General features: G+C 36.3%; 1 protein-coding gene across 3 annotated transcripts in view; it reads left to right on the top strand.

Moving 5' to 3' along the window:
* The window catches only part of adgrb2 (adhesion G protein-coupled receptor B2), a 293,767-nt gene that overhangs the window by 135,321 nt on the left and 139,558 nt on the right, over positions 1 to 18,888 (top strand). For all 3 annotated transcript variants that reach the window (XM_016530376.1, XM_016530377.1, XM_016530375.1), the window contains exons 3-4: positions 10,519 to 10,599; positions 13,229 to 13,414. In XM_016530376.1, the coding sequence (XP_016385862.1) occupies positions 10,519 to 10,599; positions 13,229 to 13,414 (267 nt within the window). The remainder of the gene's footprint in view (positions 1 to 10,518; positions 10,600 to 13,228; positions 13,415 to 18,888) is intronic.

Genomic DNA, 18,888 nt, shown 5'->3' with positions numbered 1-18,888 from the left:
CGCTCCACTAATATAGATCAGTGGTGGTGCGCGCGCTTTTGGTGTAAGCGTGAAACCGGCGGGAATGATTAAAATTATGCACAATACAAGCACTATTTAACCGGAGCGAATGAGACGTGTGTGTGAGAGAAGGGGTCGTCGGAGAGAAGAGAGTGAGAATGCGTGGCTGACGTTATTGCCTGTGCCGCTGGTAACAAAACAGATCGGCTCGGAATCGAAAAGAAGTGAGACTGATCGGCCGGTCACCGATCCGGGCCGATCATGAGGAAAATCGGCTGATTCCGATCCCTGGTTGATCGATCTCGAATTATAATGTTGTAAAGTCAATTTACACCAAGAATGATGACTATAAAGAAAACTATATTAATGTCACCAATGCTCAATAACATTGTACAACTGTTTTTCGACATTTGTTTTTCTTTTAAAATCCATCAGCTGAAATTTTTTTTCTGAAAGTTATTAAAATAATTTTGCATCTCATATCATTATAGCTGTGCTGTAGACTTTTGTATTTTGATAACATGAAAATGTTTATTAAAACTTTAGAATTATTGTTATAGTTTTCTTCCTTGGTGCGAACTGGCCTATAGTACCTAAATTTACTTTTAGCATTTAAAAAGATTTATTTAAGTTTTTTTTTTTTTTACAATTTTATACGTTTTAAGTTTTATTTTGTTTAAATAAAATTGTATTGTGCATTTTAATACTGGACAATAGTCAGTTATCAGCCATGACATTATCAGCACATGCCAGGAATTTTATATCAGATCACTGTTAATATTTTCCCCTGTCAGCTGCCTATCATAGACCTCCTTAATGCATATACTGTACAGCACACACACATAGATTTGTTTTACAATAGCAAATCCTGAAGTCACATTGCAGACTTGGCCCTGACCACATCAATTTGACAAGGAGATACATACATAAATAAACACACACACACACACACACACACACACCTATAATTGTGCCGAGTAGGTCACACATGCTGCAGTGTATAGTCATAAATAGCCCTGTTCGCACATGCACTCGTGTACACACTCAGGGTTTGGGGGCGTGTGCATAAAACATGGACAGTCAGAGGAGAGAGATGTGGGCATGAAGACGCATAAATCACTTCCTTTGTGTGACTCACTGAGTCAGATGGAATCACCACATCAAGGATATGTGAACACACACACTTAGACACAACATAGTAATCACAGATTCAGAGACTAAGTGGAGCAAAAAAGAAAGAAATCACCCACATTAAAATGAAAACACAGTAATGCATACAGGAAAGCACATAGAAACATTTAGATTTTATCATGTTGACAGTCAAAACACACTGACCTCTACCAAATATTAATAGAATGAAAAATAAAAAAAAGATAGGAAAGTTCTGTCAATGTTGTTCCAAACCTGTATGACTTTCTTTCTTCTGTTTAACATTAAAGATATTTTGAAGAATGTTCTGGTCTCATTTTCATGCATTTGCAATGAAGGAACATTGAAGCTATCTAACTTCAAAAAGGACACAGAAACACCATAAAAGTATTACAAAAGTGGTTCACATGACTCATACCTTCTGTTTAAAGTCCTCTCAATAGCTTTGTGTGAGAAACAGGCCTGTATGTACATTGCTATTCTCAATTATCTTTCTTTCCAATAAGTTATTAACTTCTGTAACTGAATCATTAAGTGATTCAGCTGATTAACCAAGAACCAAATCAATCGGATTTTTGAATGAATCATTTAGACCTGTTTTGTGAACTGGACTAACTGATTCATTGAACAGATCTGACTCAAAAGAACAGTTTGTGCTACTTCTCTCATGAACTCTGAGGAAGTGTGAATATCAAGAATTTCAGTGAAAAGCATTTCTGGGTGAATTATTCATTTTATATGCTATTGAAAGCTCCAGGGAACAAGAGAAAGGTCAGTTATCTAAAGGTTTACTTTTTTTTTCTTTTTTAATATCTCTATTGATTCTTTATGCTTGTTTCTACCGCCTGTCTAACTCAAAATCCCATTGCACCGCTCTGAGTTCCGGTCATAATTGTTTTATGGGGGAGGCCCAGCACAGTGTCCTGAACTAAGGCTTTTGTATTATTTACTTTCTATTTGTACCTTCATGACAGTTGAGAATGGATAGATGCTTGTTATAATAACTGTCCACCCCTACCGGAGGCTGATGGACAGGTCGTATTTACCACTCACAGAACTCTGCGGAGTGTGGGAGAGCTGGAGAGGAAGTATGTGGAGTGAATTGTTGGGGTTTTAAAGTTGTTGATGTTGCTGTGGAGAGGCAGGCTGAGGGGTGTCAGGCGTCTGCTGGAGATGCATCGCTGCCGTGCCGTGCTGATAGATTATCTTGCTGATGCTGCTGCCGATTTTTCTTCTGCTACATCTGTTTTATGTCGAGCTGGCTGGTATGGTGCCTCGCTGCGGTTTGTTTCAAAGCTAAGTGTTTTAGTTTACTTCGAGATGTACTTTTCACAAAGCATTACCAAAATACACAAACGGACTCTTTTGTGCACTAAAATAGGGATGTGCAGAAGTACGTGCTTTCAAAATCAGGTTCACCTGACAGAAAAGATGTGTTTCTTTGGATGTGTTTGCATAGGACACATTTTTGTGTGTTGAAAAACAGCTGGATAGAACAATGTTGTCCTGTGTATATATATTTATTTCTTTATTATAAACTTCATGTTCAGACATCTCTTAACTCAGTAAAGCCTTTCACAAAACGAGTCAGATTTTTAATTGTATTTATTTATATTTTTATGGAACCGTTTATTGAATCTTTATAGTTTGCCTGCTAATTAACCCACCACTTCTAAATACAATAAACAATCAATAAATATATATTTTCATTTATATGTAAGATAAATGCACACACACACACACACACACACACATACATGACATTTGGTCCCCATAACGTGATGAATACCAGGTGCACATACACACACACACACATATACATATAAATGTGACCCTGGACCACAACACCAGTCTTAAAGGTCAGTTTTTTGAAATTGAGATTTATACATACATACACAAGCTGAATAAATAAGCTTTCCATTAGGGATGTAACGATCTGTAATCGTTACATCCCTACTTTCCATTGATGTATGGTTTGTTAAAAAAAGCCCATATTTGGCCAAGATACAACGATTTCAAAATCTGGAATCTGAGGGTGCAAAAAAAATCTAAATATTGAGAAAATTGCCTTTAAAGTTGTCCAAATGAAGTCCTTAGCAATGCATATTACTAATCAAAAATTAAGCTTGGATATATTTACGGTAGGAAATTTACTAAATATCTTCATGGAACATGATCTTTACTTAATATCCTAATGATGTTTGGCATAAAATAAAAATCAGTAATTTTGACCTGTACAATGTTTTGTTGGCTATTGCTACAAATGTACTTTATATTTAAAATTATGTAAAATATACACTATTTTTTTAAATACAATAATTCTTTAAAAAAATATTTTATTTATTATATATTTCTTAATCTATGCATATATCACAAACTTAATCCTTAAAAATACAGATAATAAATGTAATATTTCGCAAATCCTAAAATTAATATCCATTTGTTACACTGTACATGATCATTTTCTGCTGCCTGAATTCACTTGTATCATTTAATGGTTCTTAGGTTGTAATTATTTATTTTTACTGTATTTAGTCAAAGTATTATATAATTTTATTATCAAACATTTAAAATTTATCAGCTATATTGTAAAAATAATTATTGACTTATTTGTGTAGACCATAATTTTAATATAATATGAAAAACTGGTCGACATTGCTAACTGACTTGTCATTGTGTCCCATGTCTAATGTTGCCTAAACTGATGAATGCAGTGTAACGTCTTTAAACACCCAAGCTCAGTATTGATTGTTTCGGATGGATGCGTGCGGATGTTCAGCACACTGCGCTTTACTTGAACCCAAGTGAGTAATACAGACACACCGCCAGGCCGTTTAATTAAATGGCTTCAATTTGAGCTAACTGCTTAAATTCCTTTCCGGCTTCCAAGAACAAGCTGTGAGAGTGGCGGAAACATAATTCAACCTCTCATTTAGTGCTTAAAGTGTTAGTGTCAAATACATGTGCACACACACACACACCGGATGGTGGAAATAAGTACAGTTGGCTCTCAGGGGGAAATGTACAGAAGACGTCCTAGGATGATGAACATCTGTTTAGCGTGCTGGACTCTTAGGCAGGTTACACACCCCACTGCTGCAGCCATCTCTAGAGAATCCTGCTTTACCACATGACTGAGTTTCAGCTTGAGAATAAAATATCGACTCGGAGAAGAAGCTGAGGTTTGTACTCTTACATATACAGATTGAGCATCTCTTCAGTGCTTCTACTGTAAAAGAAAAGGCATTTGAAGTGCGTTTAAAGGATTTCGATTTTTGTATTATTTACTTTTATTCACGGATGCATTAGTGAAAGAAATGTTAGCATATTAGAATGATTTCTGAAGGATCATGTGACAATCTGGATGCTGATAATTCGGCATTGCCACCACTTGAATAATTTATATTGTAAAAATATATTAAAACTGAAAACAGTTATTTTTAAATTGCAGTGTTATTTCTAAAATTATTACTGTTTTAAACTGTATTTTGATCAAAAAATGCAGCCTTGGTGAGCATAAGAGACTTTTTTTTTAACTGTAGTGTATGACTTACATTTTGGCCTTATCCTCACACAGTGCTTAGAAGTCATGTGGACTACTTTGATGGTGCTTTTATGTATTTTTGTGTTCTCTTTACAGCTTAAAGCACCATTCCCTCACATGTTACACATAAGAAAGAAAGTCATGCAGGTTTGGAAAAACATACTGTATGATTGAGTAAATGATAAAAACCACTACTATTGCTTTAAATCGTGAAAGGCACTGTATGATGACTCAGTTTACTCTGAAGCACGGTCAAGATGAAGACTAATGAAGCGTGGGCTGTTTCCTTCTCGACATGTGGATGTTATTGGATGCAGGCTGGACACTCTGTGAAATGCGGCAGGAAGAAGACGGGTCGTGGTTAATAGAGATGTTATTGTGAGGAAATTGAGAAATCAAAGACATGAAAACATGAGAGGTAATAGGGTATACTTCAATCCAGAATTTGTGTCTGATATGAAGATAAAAGACATGTTTATTCTATCTCTGTCTTACCAAACCGCTCTCTTCACCCTTTGCTGAATGGAGACAGTGACGTAGACCAGACGGAGAACAACAGACACAGAGGAGAGGCAGAGTGTAGGAGTGAGATACAAAAAGCAAGCAGAACAAACCCCGCCTTTCCTGACACCACTATTGTCTTTTCCGTGACAGAGTAAATTAGTGTGATTGTCTGCGTGCGCGTCTGAGCTATCATAAGCGTATTAACACAGGCCCTGCGGGAAGCGCTGGTAATCAGGTCTGTTTGGCAGAGCCAACGGGGGAAGTCTCTAGAGTATCCATCCATCCCATGTGCTCCAATGTATATGATGCAGCTCTCTTTGCTAATAAATGCCTGTCTCCCTTTCTTATGCTGTACTATATGTTTTTCTTTCTCACAGTTTCTTTTGTCTCTTTGATTTCTTGTTCTCAAACCATCTTAAATAGTCTTTAGCTTCTATCTTTAGGTTCTAGTGTGTAGCTTCTACCACAAAAATGGTTATACTGTAGTACAGATTGGTTGTATATATTTTTATTTTATTTAATCAAAAATAATTTATATGTATGTATTTAAATGTAATACATAAAAATAAATAAATTTATATTTATATACATGGACATTTAAATTAGTGCTGTCAAACGATTAATCGTGATTAATCGCATCCAAAATAAAAGTTTGTGTTTACATAATATATGCCTGTATACTTTGTATGTTTATTATGTATACATTAATGCATACATGTCCATGCATATATTTAAGAAAAATATGTTACCTTTATATATAAACTATTTATATTTATATATAATATAAATTATATATAAATATAATAGGGCTGGGACAATAAATCGATGCATTGCGAATCGAGAAATGATTCTGCATCGATTCTGAGATTTTATATTTGGATATTTAATATTTGGCGTATTTGGACTTTTGTGTGCGCATTTATATATATATATATATATATATATATATGTATATACTATGTATGTACACAGTACACACATATATTATGTAAACACAAACTTTTATTTTGGATGCGATTAATCGTGATTAAGCGTTTGACAGCACTAATTTAAATTAATTTATTTTATTTAATAAATGTCTTTAAGTTCTTAAATAAATGAATGCAAATGTATATTTATTGTTTTCTTTTTTATTGTGATAAAACAATAAATATACATTTGCATTCATTTACTGGTTTAATTATCTGTGCTTTAGCTGGTAGAAAGTTGTTTTTCATCTCTCTTAAAGCACCATTGCTACATCCATACACATTCAAATTGATGTCTGTGTTGTTTATCACAATGTTTTTGGAGTGTCTCATCTTGAGCTTTGCATTTTTATAAGACGGTGCAAAGTTAAAGGTGGGGTAAGTGATTTCTGGTAGCCAATGTTGATATTTCAATTCACCAAAATAAACAAGCCCCTACCCCAAAAGGGTCTCGCGCCCCTATTTTGATAGCTCCACCCCACACATATGTGCGCAACCGAGGCAACGATTAGCTCTGTGAAACAAAGCAAAACCAATGTTACAGCGTGTCTACACTGGACGCGAGTGGTGCAGCGCGACAAAATACTATAGAACTCATTATAATCAGTGATGCTGTCTGCACTGGATGCGGCGCGACACGACAAATCCCTGACAGTTACTGTTGCCGCGTTCTATTTATGACGTATTGACACAAATTTCAAATGATTTTCAATGGAAGCTTTGTCGTGTCCAGTGTAGACAGACTTTAGCTGTTGCGGCGGTGTAAACACGGTGTTACTCACCTATCGAGAAGAAACAAAGCAACCTCGGCGTTTTATTCCTTTGAAGAAACGTCCTGTACATAATAGGGCTGGTACAATAAATCGATGCATCGCGAATCGAGAAATGATTCTGCATCGATTCTGAGATTTTCCGAAGGCATCGCGATTCTCTCTTGAATCGATTCTGAGCTTAGTTTTCAACAGCAGATGGCACTGTGCTTTAGAAATAGCCGTATTCTGCTTGCTTCCAGTTCCTTACACACGCACCATTTGAACCTAAAATAATCATTCATAAAGTTCGAAAAGGTTGAAGCGAATTATGAGGATGTTCACAGTGGACTGTGTTTACGTTAATCTGGCATCATAAAGCATAAAAGCCGATGTGCAAGTACATTTCAAGCTGAACAATCGGTATGTTGTTAAAGGTGGGGTAAGTGATTTCTGGTAGCCAATGTTGATATTTCAATTCACCAAAATAAACAAGCCCCTACCCCAAAAGGGTCTCGCGCCCCTATTTTGATAGCTCCACCCCACACATATGTGCGCAACCGAGGCAACGATTAGCTCTGTGAAACAAAGCAAAACCAATGTTACAGCGTGTCTACACTGGACGCGAGTGGTGCAGCGCGACAAAATACTATAGAACTCATTATAATCAGTGATGCTGTCTGCACTGGATGCGGCGCGACACGACAAATCCCTGACAGTTACTGTTGCCGCGTTCTATTTATGACGTATTGACACAAATTTCAAATGATTTTCAACGGAAGCTTTGTCGTGTCCAGTGTAGACAGACTTTAGCTGTTGCGGCGGTGTAAACACGGTGTTACTCACCTATCGAGAAGAAACAAAGCAACCTCGGCGTCCGATCGCAGGCCTTCCGCTCCTTGAGTTCTCTCCAGCGCTGGAAAGCTAATCCGAAATTTACACGGTTCCTACTTATTGCTTTATCGTAAGCCTTCTTTTGTTCCGCAGACATTTTACTCTTTTGTTTTTTTATCCGCCATCTCTATCTTTCTGTCGTCGCTCGGCTCGACTAATGTCCGTCCTGTGCACTGAGCGCTCTCTCCTCCACATCATGAGTAGACACACCCCTTACTGCTGATTGGCTGCAAGTTTGTTTTGGTACTCGACCCGACTCAGTTTTCTAAAGCGTTTTTGAAAAAATACATACCCCACCTTTAAAGTTCATTTTGAGAGTGATATTCTGTTCCATTCTGTCTTTTGAAAATATGTATTACAAATCCGTATATTAAAAGCAGTACATTTTAGTTTAAACTTTTCTTTGTTTATAATCTATTTTTCAAGCATTCAGTTTTAAATGCAGGTCAAATATTTTGTGCCCTACATTATTCAAATGCATTTGTATCGTTACAATAGTATCTGCATTTAAAATCCCGTCTGCACTGACCTGTGAACTACTTTTCGCAGCAAAATAATGTAAACGTAAAAACACGCAGTCTGTGGGGTGCTTCATTCTCCGCCTCTTGACTAAGATGAATTTAGCATTGGGTTTTAGGAACTCGCTGAAGTATAAATCATGCCCCCCAAATTATTTTTTTTTAGTTCATGTTGAGGATGTGCTTCATGATTGTGAATTATTCTAAGCATCCATAAATGCTCATGGTAATTTAGAAAGAGCCTCAGAGAATCCACTTGTTTTCTAGTGTTTTCTTCCTTCGGTTCTTCCTGCTACATCTTATGGAAATCCTCTTTTCCTGCATATGCTGGTGGAATTTATTAGCAACCCACGCAACTCATTTTTTCACACACTGTGCAAAAGGTCAAGTCGACCAATCAGCTCCAGAGAAGAGAGTGCTGCACGCTGAATGAGTGTACTGGCCACTCTATACATTAGAGACAAACAAAGTCAACGTAAAAAGTTAAGAGAGAGAGCAAAAAACAACAAACACACACACACACACACACACACACAAACTGGTCTCCACGTGTAATTGTAGACATATTTTTAGATAATTGCCGTACAGGAGAGGTTGTGTAGAGGCCCTTATACAGAGATGGTTTGGATATGTTGTATGCTAATTACTTTGGACACGCCCTCCCTCATTTATATTTAACGCTGGTTCATTAACATTAGTTTGAACAAATGTATGTGTACTCACCAGTTTGTTTGTTTTTTTTCTCGTCAAACTTTTTCTGTGCACATGGAAGCCTGTTTCCACCACTGATTAAGATACAAAATAATAATAAAAAGGCAACTTTAGATTTAATTAACATGTAAACTCATAATTGTGAGATATATACTTGCATTTCTGAGGAAAAAAAAAATTGCAAGACTCTAAAATCGGACTTTTTTGCAATTTCTTTCTTTGAATTCTGAGTTTACATCTCGCAATTCTGTTTGTTTTTGTTTCCATCACAAAATTTAAAAAAAATGTGGCTTTATCTCACAATTCTGACGTTTTTCTCTCAATTGCGAGTTTATATCTCACAATTTAGACCTTTCTTTTCAAATTTGTCAGATTTATCAATTGCAAGTTATAATTCAGAGTTTGTATCTCACAATTCTGAGTTTGTCTCAATTGCGAGAAATACATCTGAATTGTAAAATGTAAACTCAGAATTGTGAATTGTGAGATATTAAAGTCACAATTGTTTATTTATTTTTATCTATTTATTTTTGTATTTTTTAAATCCTGTGGCAGAAACAATCTTCCATACTTTTCAATTTGTTCTTTAAAAAAAAATATGAATAAATAAATTGTGAGTGCAACTTACTTGAATTAACCAGAAACACTACATTTTTAGGTCGAGGTGTCAAAAAGAGTTAATCTCTTGGATTGATTTGGTCTGTTCAGGCACTCGTGACACTACACACTGAACGTGCTGATTCAAAGTATTACATTCAGCAAAGTAGACAAAAAATTAGCCATTTTCCACTAAACTTCACTTTTTTGGGGCAGGTAGCCTCATCTGAGCAAGGATGAGTTGAAATATATGCTCTCATGTGTGTGTGTTCACATTACGGGGGATTTTCATGTGCCCGAGGACTAGGCCAGATATAGAAAACACTTTGGTGACGGGTCTCTGTTGGCTTATGTAGGTTGACTCAGGAGCTGCTACAAGATGAGGTTTGTAGCAGCACACTTAAAATGTTCCTCACACAATGGTGAGATTTACATTTCATTCAAGGACAAGGCGAAGTTCGGTGGAGAGATGTATTACATTATTGTGTAAATGTAAAACAGCGCTAATAGTATGTGTGGGCTTTAGCATTTGTGATTGTACAACCTTATGCATCACTTCCATACTAATAAAGACACGTGTGTAGCAGCGTATTCTGACTAGGTTGTATGGATGTTTCCAGCTCTAAAATCTGATTGGATGAGTCACATTTGAAGCATATTAAAAAAACAGACATATGCAAATTTGTGACCCTACATGGTTTATATTGTATTTTTGTTTTATATATTATTATTGTTATTAAATATATGAATACATAAAACATATTAGTGTTCTGTATCATATTCCTGTTGGCACCACTCGTGAAATAATAAATCCTCTATATCTCATATATCACCTATCTAATCCTATTTCTTTAATATAATTGTTTCGTCATGTGTCTGTCTAGAACCTGATGATGATGAGCAGAAGGTGAAGACACAAAGGCCGCGATCAGCTGACCAGCCGGGTGTGTTTCAGGCCCAGACAGGTGAGTCCCATCTCCTTTCATTATTAAGTTGAATTGCATTTCAGAACCATGGACAGCTCTTTGATATTTTTCAAGAGAAAAAAAGTGTCTGAAAATAGCAACTCCTACAAGATATGTATGTATGTTATAAGTAAAAAAGAAAATACTCCAGTCTTCAGTGTTACATTTGCTGTTTAGTTATTATTAAACATTATTGGTGCTCAGTGCATAATAATGGTTCTTATTATCATCAGTGATGAAAACAATTTTTGCTGCTTAATATTTTTGTGGAAACCATAATACATTTTTGTCAAGATTCTTTGATGAATAGAAGTTCAAAAGAAGATCATTTTTACAAATAGGAATCTCTTGTAGCATTATAAATGTGTTTAGTGTCACTTGATGAAGTTATGGTGTCCTTGCTGAATTAAAGTATTAATTAAAAAAATATTAAGCATCAAAACTGGCTTATGCACCAAATCAGCATATTAGAATAAATCCTGAAGGACCATGCGACATTGAATGAATAAATTACACACACACACGCACACATTTTAATATTGAAATAATACATTTAAATATACATATGTGACCCTGGACCACAAAACCAGTTATAAGTAGCACGGGTAAATTTATAGCAATAGCCAACAATACATTGTATGAGGCAAAATTATAGATTTTCAATCATTAAAAATCATTAGGATATTACGTAAAGATCATGTTCCATGAAGATATTTTGTAAATTTCCTACCGTAAATATATCAAAACTTCATTTTTGATTAGTAATATGCATTGCTAAGTACGTAATTTGGACAACTTTAAAGGCAATTTTCTCAGTGTTTTGATTATTATTATTATTTTTTTTTTCACCCTCAGATTATCAAATAGTTGTATCTCGGCCAAATATTGTTTTATCCTAACAAACCATACATGAATGAAAAGCTTATTTATTAAGCTTATTTATGTTATGATATATAAACTCATTTTCAAAACAGTTTTGTGGTCCAGGGTCACATATTATATATAAAAAATGCACAACACTTTTTTAATTGTTACATTTTTGTTTTAAAACTGGGTCACACTTTATTTTAAGGTCCAGTTCTCACTATTAACTAATTATTAACTATGACTTTTGCCTCAATAAACTGCTAATTACTGCTTATTAACTGTTATTAAGGTAGTTGTTAAGTTTAGGTATTGGGTAGAATTAGGGATGTAGAATATTGTCATGCAGAATATGTAAGGGATAATCAACGGCTAGCCGTGCATTAAAGGATTTTAAATGCATGTTGTTAAGTTTAGGTATTGGGTAGAAATAGGGATGTAGAATATTGTCATGCAGAATATGTAAGGGATAATCAACGGCTAGCCGTGCATTAAAGGATTTTAAATGCATGACGTGGAGGCAAAGAACCGCCCGACGTGAAGTAAATCCTTTAATGTACGGCTAGCCGTTGATAATTCCGCTTATTCTATGGTCATTTGCCAAGTTATAGACAAGTTAAAACTAGTATTGCTCTTTGCAGCGCAATATTTGACCGAATGGGTAAAAATGACAGTTATTTTCGTCAGTTAGCTCTAGCATTCTGCCCGCTTCAAATCAGACACAGAGATGAAATAGTGCGGTAAGAGCACATTTATTTGAAAGAATTATAGCATGTATTTCAATTAATTATTGATTGAGAGGGAGAGAGAGATGACAGTTGTGTGTACCTGCGTGCTGCGTCTGCACGTCTCTCTCTACAAACAATTACTTCAGAAACAGCCATTTTACCATCGTTGCTGAGGAATATAATGTAGCGATCTAGTATCTAGGCTATTTTATTAATAAAAATCGCGGGGAAGCGTCTCTCTCTCTCTCTTAAACGGACTTGGAACTACCTGTGCATTAAATTGTTTTACTGCAGACCCGCCAGCCAATCAGAATCCAGTATTCAGACAGACCATGGAATAAATGCTTTATAAGTACTAATAAACAACCAATATGCTAGTAATATGCATGCTAATAAGCAACTTGTTACTAGTGAGAATCGGTCTCTATACTGAAATGTTCCCTAAAATTGTTTTAACAATTCAGAAATGGTAATAAAATAATATCTGTTGAAGTAATTGGCATTACACCTTTTCCCCTTTTGAGCCTCCTGTGATAGAAAACTTATGTGCATAAACTCCCATTGGCATCCCTGTCCCCATCAGCCCCCTAAACTCTATTCTCCACCCATCTGCTCCGTAAATAAGGCTAAGCTCTGACTCACCACATGCAAATGAAGATGTAATGCGATTACAAGACGTGCAATTAATTTGATTTGCCCATTCCCTTCGTGATGTCGCCTCTGTCCAAGGACACGGCTTTCAAAAATGACAAAAAATGACTAGGGAACTTCACGTGCCATATTCCCACCCGTCATGTTCAGCCCAAGCTGATGGGGTGACTCTGGCTGCCGCTGACCTTGCAACACCTTTTAAGTTGCTGAAGACATGGAATGGATTGTTGGAGGTTTTCCTGAATACTTAAAAAAAACATTCCTGGAAGAATTTACTGACAGTTGTAGGGTAACATAACCCTTCAGAACTGACATTGAAGTCCGTGGTTTGAGTCTGGGTCAAGAATTTAAAGATTTTTCTTTTCTCTCCATCTTGTGTTTTGTAGGTGACCCAGCAGCGGAGGAGTGGTCTCAGTGGAGCGTGTGTTCGCTGACATGTGGGCAGGGTTGGCAGGTTCGTTCTCGTTCATGTGTATCCTCTCCGTACGGGACCCTCTGCAGCGGCCCGCTGAGGGAAACCCGACTTTGCAACAACACTGCCACCTGCCCAGGTGAGCCGCAGCATCAAGCAGGTAGAGTACCTCCATGCTTTTGGATGCCCATCTACACATTCACACTTTCTCACACACTGCATGAGCAGGTCAAATATCATTAAACGTTAGTTGAATGTTTGCTTTTGCTTTGTAAGTAAACATTGGACAGTGCATGAGAAGAATCTGCAGCTATTAAATGATTTGGTTAGCATTATTTCTTTTGCATGGCACACACATTTACTCCCTCCACTGCATGCTTGAAGTACATGTGCATCACACACACTGCATTTTTGTTGAGTATCTATTGTGGAACTGCATACAATGGGCACTTTTGACACTCTTTGTACTGCATTGATATAAATCAAGCTGTTCAGTCTTTTTTGTCCATGTACTTGAGTATGTACACTTGAGTTTGGTGTGCATCAAGGTTGTGTGATTCAGGTGAGATCAGTTTCAATCTTATTTATTTTATTTTATTTTTTGCACGTCTGCACATTGGTTTTCACCAAAATGAGGATTGGCATGTTAAAAACACACTGTTGAATAGACATTTGCAGTCCTGGATGCTGATTGGTCAGTTCAGCATTCAAGAGGTGCTACAATCCACATTATACAACAGGGACTTTTCACTGTTTGTATCACTCAGCTTGTATGTGTTCGTTCCAGACAGGCTGCCTGTTAGTGTGTATGTTAGAGGTGGGGGATTCAGTGACTCTTCTTGCAGGTTACGTCGATATGCCTGTAGGTGACGACAAGTGACTGTCCTTGTGAGTGAGTCATTGAATTGTTCATTCAATCGATTTCTTCAATAACACTGATTCATTCCGGAACAAAACAAGACACTGGCCTCATGAGTAAAAGACAGATCAATGCTGTCTTTACGAGTGGGAATCTCTGGATGTTTTAATTAAATAACCATTGCAGTTGTTGTTAGCTGTAAGCTGTGAATGCTGACAATACAATTTAGCGTGCCCACATTATCTTTTCATTTAGCTGATTTAGGATATCTCTTATGTTGCGTTAATTCATTTGCTCAATGTACACTGCTGTTCAAACGTTTTTGTTGTTGTTGTTTTTTGTGTTTGTTTGTTCTATTCATCAAAAAAAGCATTTTTAAAAAGTATCTTGGTTTCCACAAAAATATTAAACAGCAAAACTGTTCTCAAAATTGATGATAATAACAAATGTTTCTTGAGCACAAAATCAACATATGATTCAAATAATAATTTCTGAAGGATCATGTGACACTGAAGACTGGAGTAATGGCTGCTGAAAAAAAAATCAGCTTTGCATCCCACAAATAAATTACATTTTAAAATATATTAAAATAGAAAATGGTTATTTTAAATTCCAATAATATCTCACAATTAGTTATTTATTTATGCTCAAATAAATGCAACCTTGGTGAGCATAAGGGACTTTCAAAAACATAAAAATCTTACTGAACTCAAACTTTTGAACAGTGGTGTACAGTACATGTCATAGACTTGTATATGTACTACAACTAAACTATATTAAACACATAGCACAACAGGTCATATCGTATGGCTTGAAACATTTCCCAATCCACAAACCTGTTTGGATCTGATCATTCCCTCTTCTTTTTTCTGCATTTGTATTGTTTTGGAGGTGGAAGGAGATTATTTAATACATGTCTATAGTTAAGACCCCTATCAGCCCAAATAATTTCACCAGGGACTTTTTGAATGATGTTCCTGCTTTGTCTTTAAACGCTGAGTAGTAGATGCAAATCTTCATGCTTACAAGGCATATATAGATTGCCCATTGTTGCATATCATCAGCTGTGTAAGTCCTTCTGTGTGTTAATTCTATATTTATGTAAAACAGGATAACTCAATTTACCTCTCACTTGTGCATTCAGCCTGAGTTCTGATATTCAACGTCTGGGCTTTGATGAGATGGTTGCCATGTTCAGCACTGGGCATTTTTCAGTCTCTCCAAGAGTGCAGATCAGCGCTTTAGGATGTGATTTAAGGACAGCGGCAGATGATCTCAGCCGAGTGAGCAAGACTGAAGAGAATCAAAGTGAAGGGTTTCTCCTGGAAATATCTGCTTGCCGAGGATTGAATCTGAACAGGGATCGATGAAGCTCAGATATGAGCGACATTACGTTTAGACATGCAAACTTTTGGAATGCATAGATTTTCGATGCTATAGGACAGAAAAGCTGATTATAGAGAACTAGGCTATGTGTCAATAAAAAGGTAAACAAGATGGCCAGAAATAAGAATGCGAGATCCTCGCTGTTGACTTTTTTGAGCATTTTATACTATTTATGCTGACAACATAAGCAGGCAGGCAATATTTACTAATGGGACACACAATTTGGCAGAGAAAGACAATTTGAACCGGAGCAGAGCCGCATGTGTGTGCGTGCATGTGTTCATAGATTACTTTCACTCCACAGGAAGTGTTTAACAGGGACTGAGTGTCTTTGAGATTAGCCTGAGCTAGTGTAGCTTCAGCATAGTTTAATGCTCAATGGAAGTCCCTTGGTCCTTCTTTTGGCTTTCGTTCAAACAGAACTTAATTGATTTGCGAAAGCAATTATGGCCAGGTTTATTTAGTTTGGAGGAGAGTTATTATTCAAAATTGATCAAGCACAGCCTTCAAATGAAATGGGTACTTTTAAAATAACAGCAATTCTGGCTGCAGTCTTAAATTGCCCTCTGTTTGCTCATTAGCTAATCCCAATCTAGAGCTCAGACTAATTTGTGGACACAAGCCATCGATAGCTGTTTCCATCAGAATTAACACTGCGAATTCTTGAATTATGTTCTCTTTTGCTTTCTCAGGAATGGTATGGTATGGTATGTTTTACCATGTAAGCTTTAAGATTGGTTTGTTTTTCATAACTGCATTTCTAGGTAATACATTGTTTCATGTATCCACACATCTCAAAAGAGGAAAATAAGAAAAACAGAGGTCAGCTGTCATACTTTTGGAGAAAAAAATTGCATTTTATGGAATGCAGTTTACCTTTTGTATAGCGCAAAATGTTTGTCAGTTGTCACAATGGAAGCTGTCAGTAAGCAGTCTATTTAGGCTTTTCAGTCAAATTGAAACACAACAAAATAAATTAATGATAAAGGCAATAGAATAAATGTGACAAAATAATTTTTCAAGCAAATTTAAACGTGACAACCTCGACCTGAAAAATACCCTTGTTTTAAGATCATAGTTCACGTCTCATTAAAAATCTACCTTCAGAACATGGTTGATCCTTGTTTGAATGATATTAGTTTGACTATTTGTTACCCAACAACTAAAACAAAATAAATGGTATTACATTTTTTGTTCGGAGGACTGAATTCACAAAAAATAACTCAAATGATTAAATGTTTAACACATACAAAACCACTGCTACGGAAAATCCTGGACTTTTACCTCAAAATTACTATATATATATATATATATATATATCAGGCATGACAACTAGCCCTAATCTCCTCTGTAACGAACATGAAAGAATGTGGTTTTCTTCTCCAAACAAAGGCAAAGATATCAGTCAAAAGGTTTCCATGGCAAGATCACAAGTCATCTGCAATGCTAAACCTTGGTCCCAATGAAACCCAAAATCTAAATTAATCTTTTCATGATAGCCTTAAGAAATTCCTCTCAGTGTGTTTGAGGATGTGTCTAGCGCTTGCTGCATATCATTGTGTCTGGGCAGCAGAGCAGAGCAGTGCTAGGCCAAACTCAATCTGCTCAACTTTAATGAAGGAACACTATTCAAAGCTTACAGCTCTATTGATAAATGAAATCTGATGCAATTATCTCAGACAGGTAAAATGACTCATGAGACCTAGAGTCAAATGAGAAAACCATGTTTTAAGTAAACTTCTGGTGGATGTATTTTTTTTTTTAATTATTATTGTATTTTATTTTTTACTGCCAGTTTTGATTGTTGTTTTGGCTGTCAAACATTTTGTGGTGTCTTCAGAGCCTAGTCATGTCCTTTGTGAAATTTAATAGAATACTCTAATAAATAAAGCAGCATATTAATGCTGTTTGTGCAGGATTATAGGTGATGTCGTTTCTCACTTGGGAACACAGCTCTAGTTCAAATGCAACAATTACCGTATTGTTCATTATGATGGGGCTTTGGTGCTTGACAATATACCCAGTATCTCAGCATCTTTTTCTATTGGTAATTTAATGACCTTACATTTTAACATTTTAAACCTTTTTTTTTGCATACATTTATTCAATTGCAATTACTGTTTGTCATTATGTAGATGTTAAATTTCAAGTTTACAACTGGCATGTCTCTTATAATAGGGCAAAATGCAACTACCAATATAATATATTATAATAGAATATATTTAGTGTAGTAAAATAAATAGGCTTATCAACTTCTAAAAAGGAGGAGAAAATGCTTTTGTTGTTGACGCCAAAGGCTGGGCATCCAATCAACTCTACAGCTTTTTGCCATAAATTCATCTGTCACTTAGTAGAAGCAGCCAAATTAGGCAGAAGCCAACATGGACAGGTTGAATGACATGAGGGTGAAAATTAAATAATAATAATAATAATAATAATAAATGGATGTATGTGTGTATATATTTTTATTAAACACATATTTTTATTTTTTATTATTATTTCGCATATTGTTTGGGAATATTAATATATTATAATATATGCTTTTAATGACATGTCTGTGTGCTCCTTTCGTTTATTGAGTCAACACGTGTAGTGCAATATCAAATCTGGTTCCAGAAGAAAAAACAATTGAAAGCACCGTTTCAATGAATCTCAGGGCAAAAGGGGCAATTTCATCTATTAGCCAACAGGTGGTGCTATGCGTTTGTTTTTGCCCTTTAAATTTAGTGATGCATCAGACTACGGAGATTCAAGGATAGCTCATTCATCACAGCTTTTTAAGGGGTAACTGCATCAGTTATAACTGCAGTCGCTGTTGGTCTTAACTGATATAAATAATATTTACGACATGTAAACAACACTAAGCAATGCCTGCAGCCTGCGGAGCCACAGAACAGAGTTTGCTGGTGTTCTAGAAATGCTCTGAGGGGACATTGATCTATTGGTTTGAGGATTGTTGTCTGCCCCGCATGCCCGGTTCACAACCACATCTCTTTCTGTGCCTGTTTATTTATTTCTCTCTGCTTCTCTGCCTTTCATCATCAAACCTTACTGCTTTTTTTGCTGCTTTTTTCCTGACTGTGGTCTGGTGGTCACTGTGTACCTGTTTTTACATTTCTCTCTCGCATCGTCCACCATAGGAGGAATCGGCACCCCCTGCGGGGAATGGATAGACGGGCTCTGGGTCTCTGCATGAGGCAGCACAGACAGTGATTTGATGGATATGGCAGTACATAATGTGGTCTATAGAGAGGCAATGAGCACTGCGTGCACATCAGCCCAGTATTCAACCTCTCCCCATGCCACACAAAATCAGTGTTGTTATCCTAGCCTCACGTTTCACCCTTTACATCTCGCAGTCAACAGCGTCATCAGCTTAAAACTACCAA

The sequence above is a fragment of the Sinocyclocheilus rhinocerous genome, unplaced genomic scaffold (assembly GCF_001515625.1).
Source record: "Sinocyclocheilus rhinocerous isolate Xijiao unplaced genomic scaffold, SAMN03320098_v1.1 scaffold781, whole genome shotgun sequence".
Classification (NCBI taxonomy): Eukaryota; Metazoa; Chordata; class Actinopteri; order Cypriniformes; family Cyprinidae; genus Sinocyclocheilus; species Sinocyclocheilus rhinocerous.
Note: the sequence above shows the minus strand (reverse complement) of the source record. Positions and strands in the feature narration are given on the sequence as shown.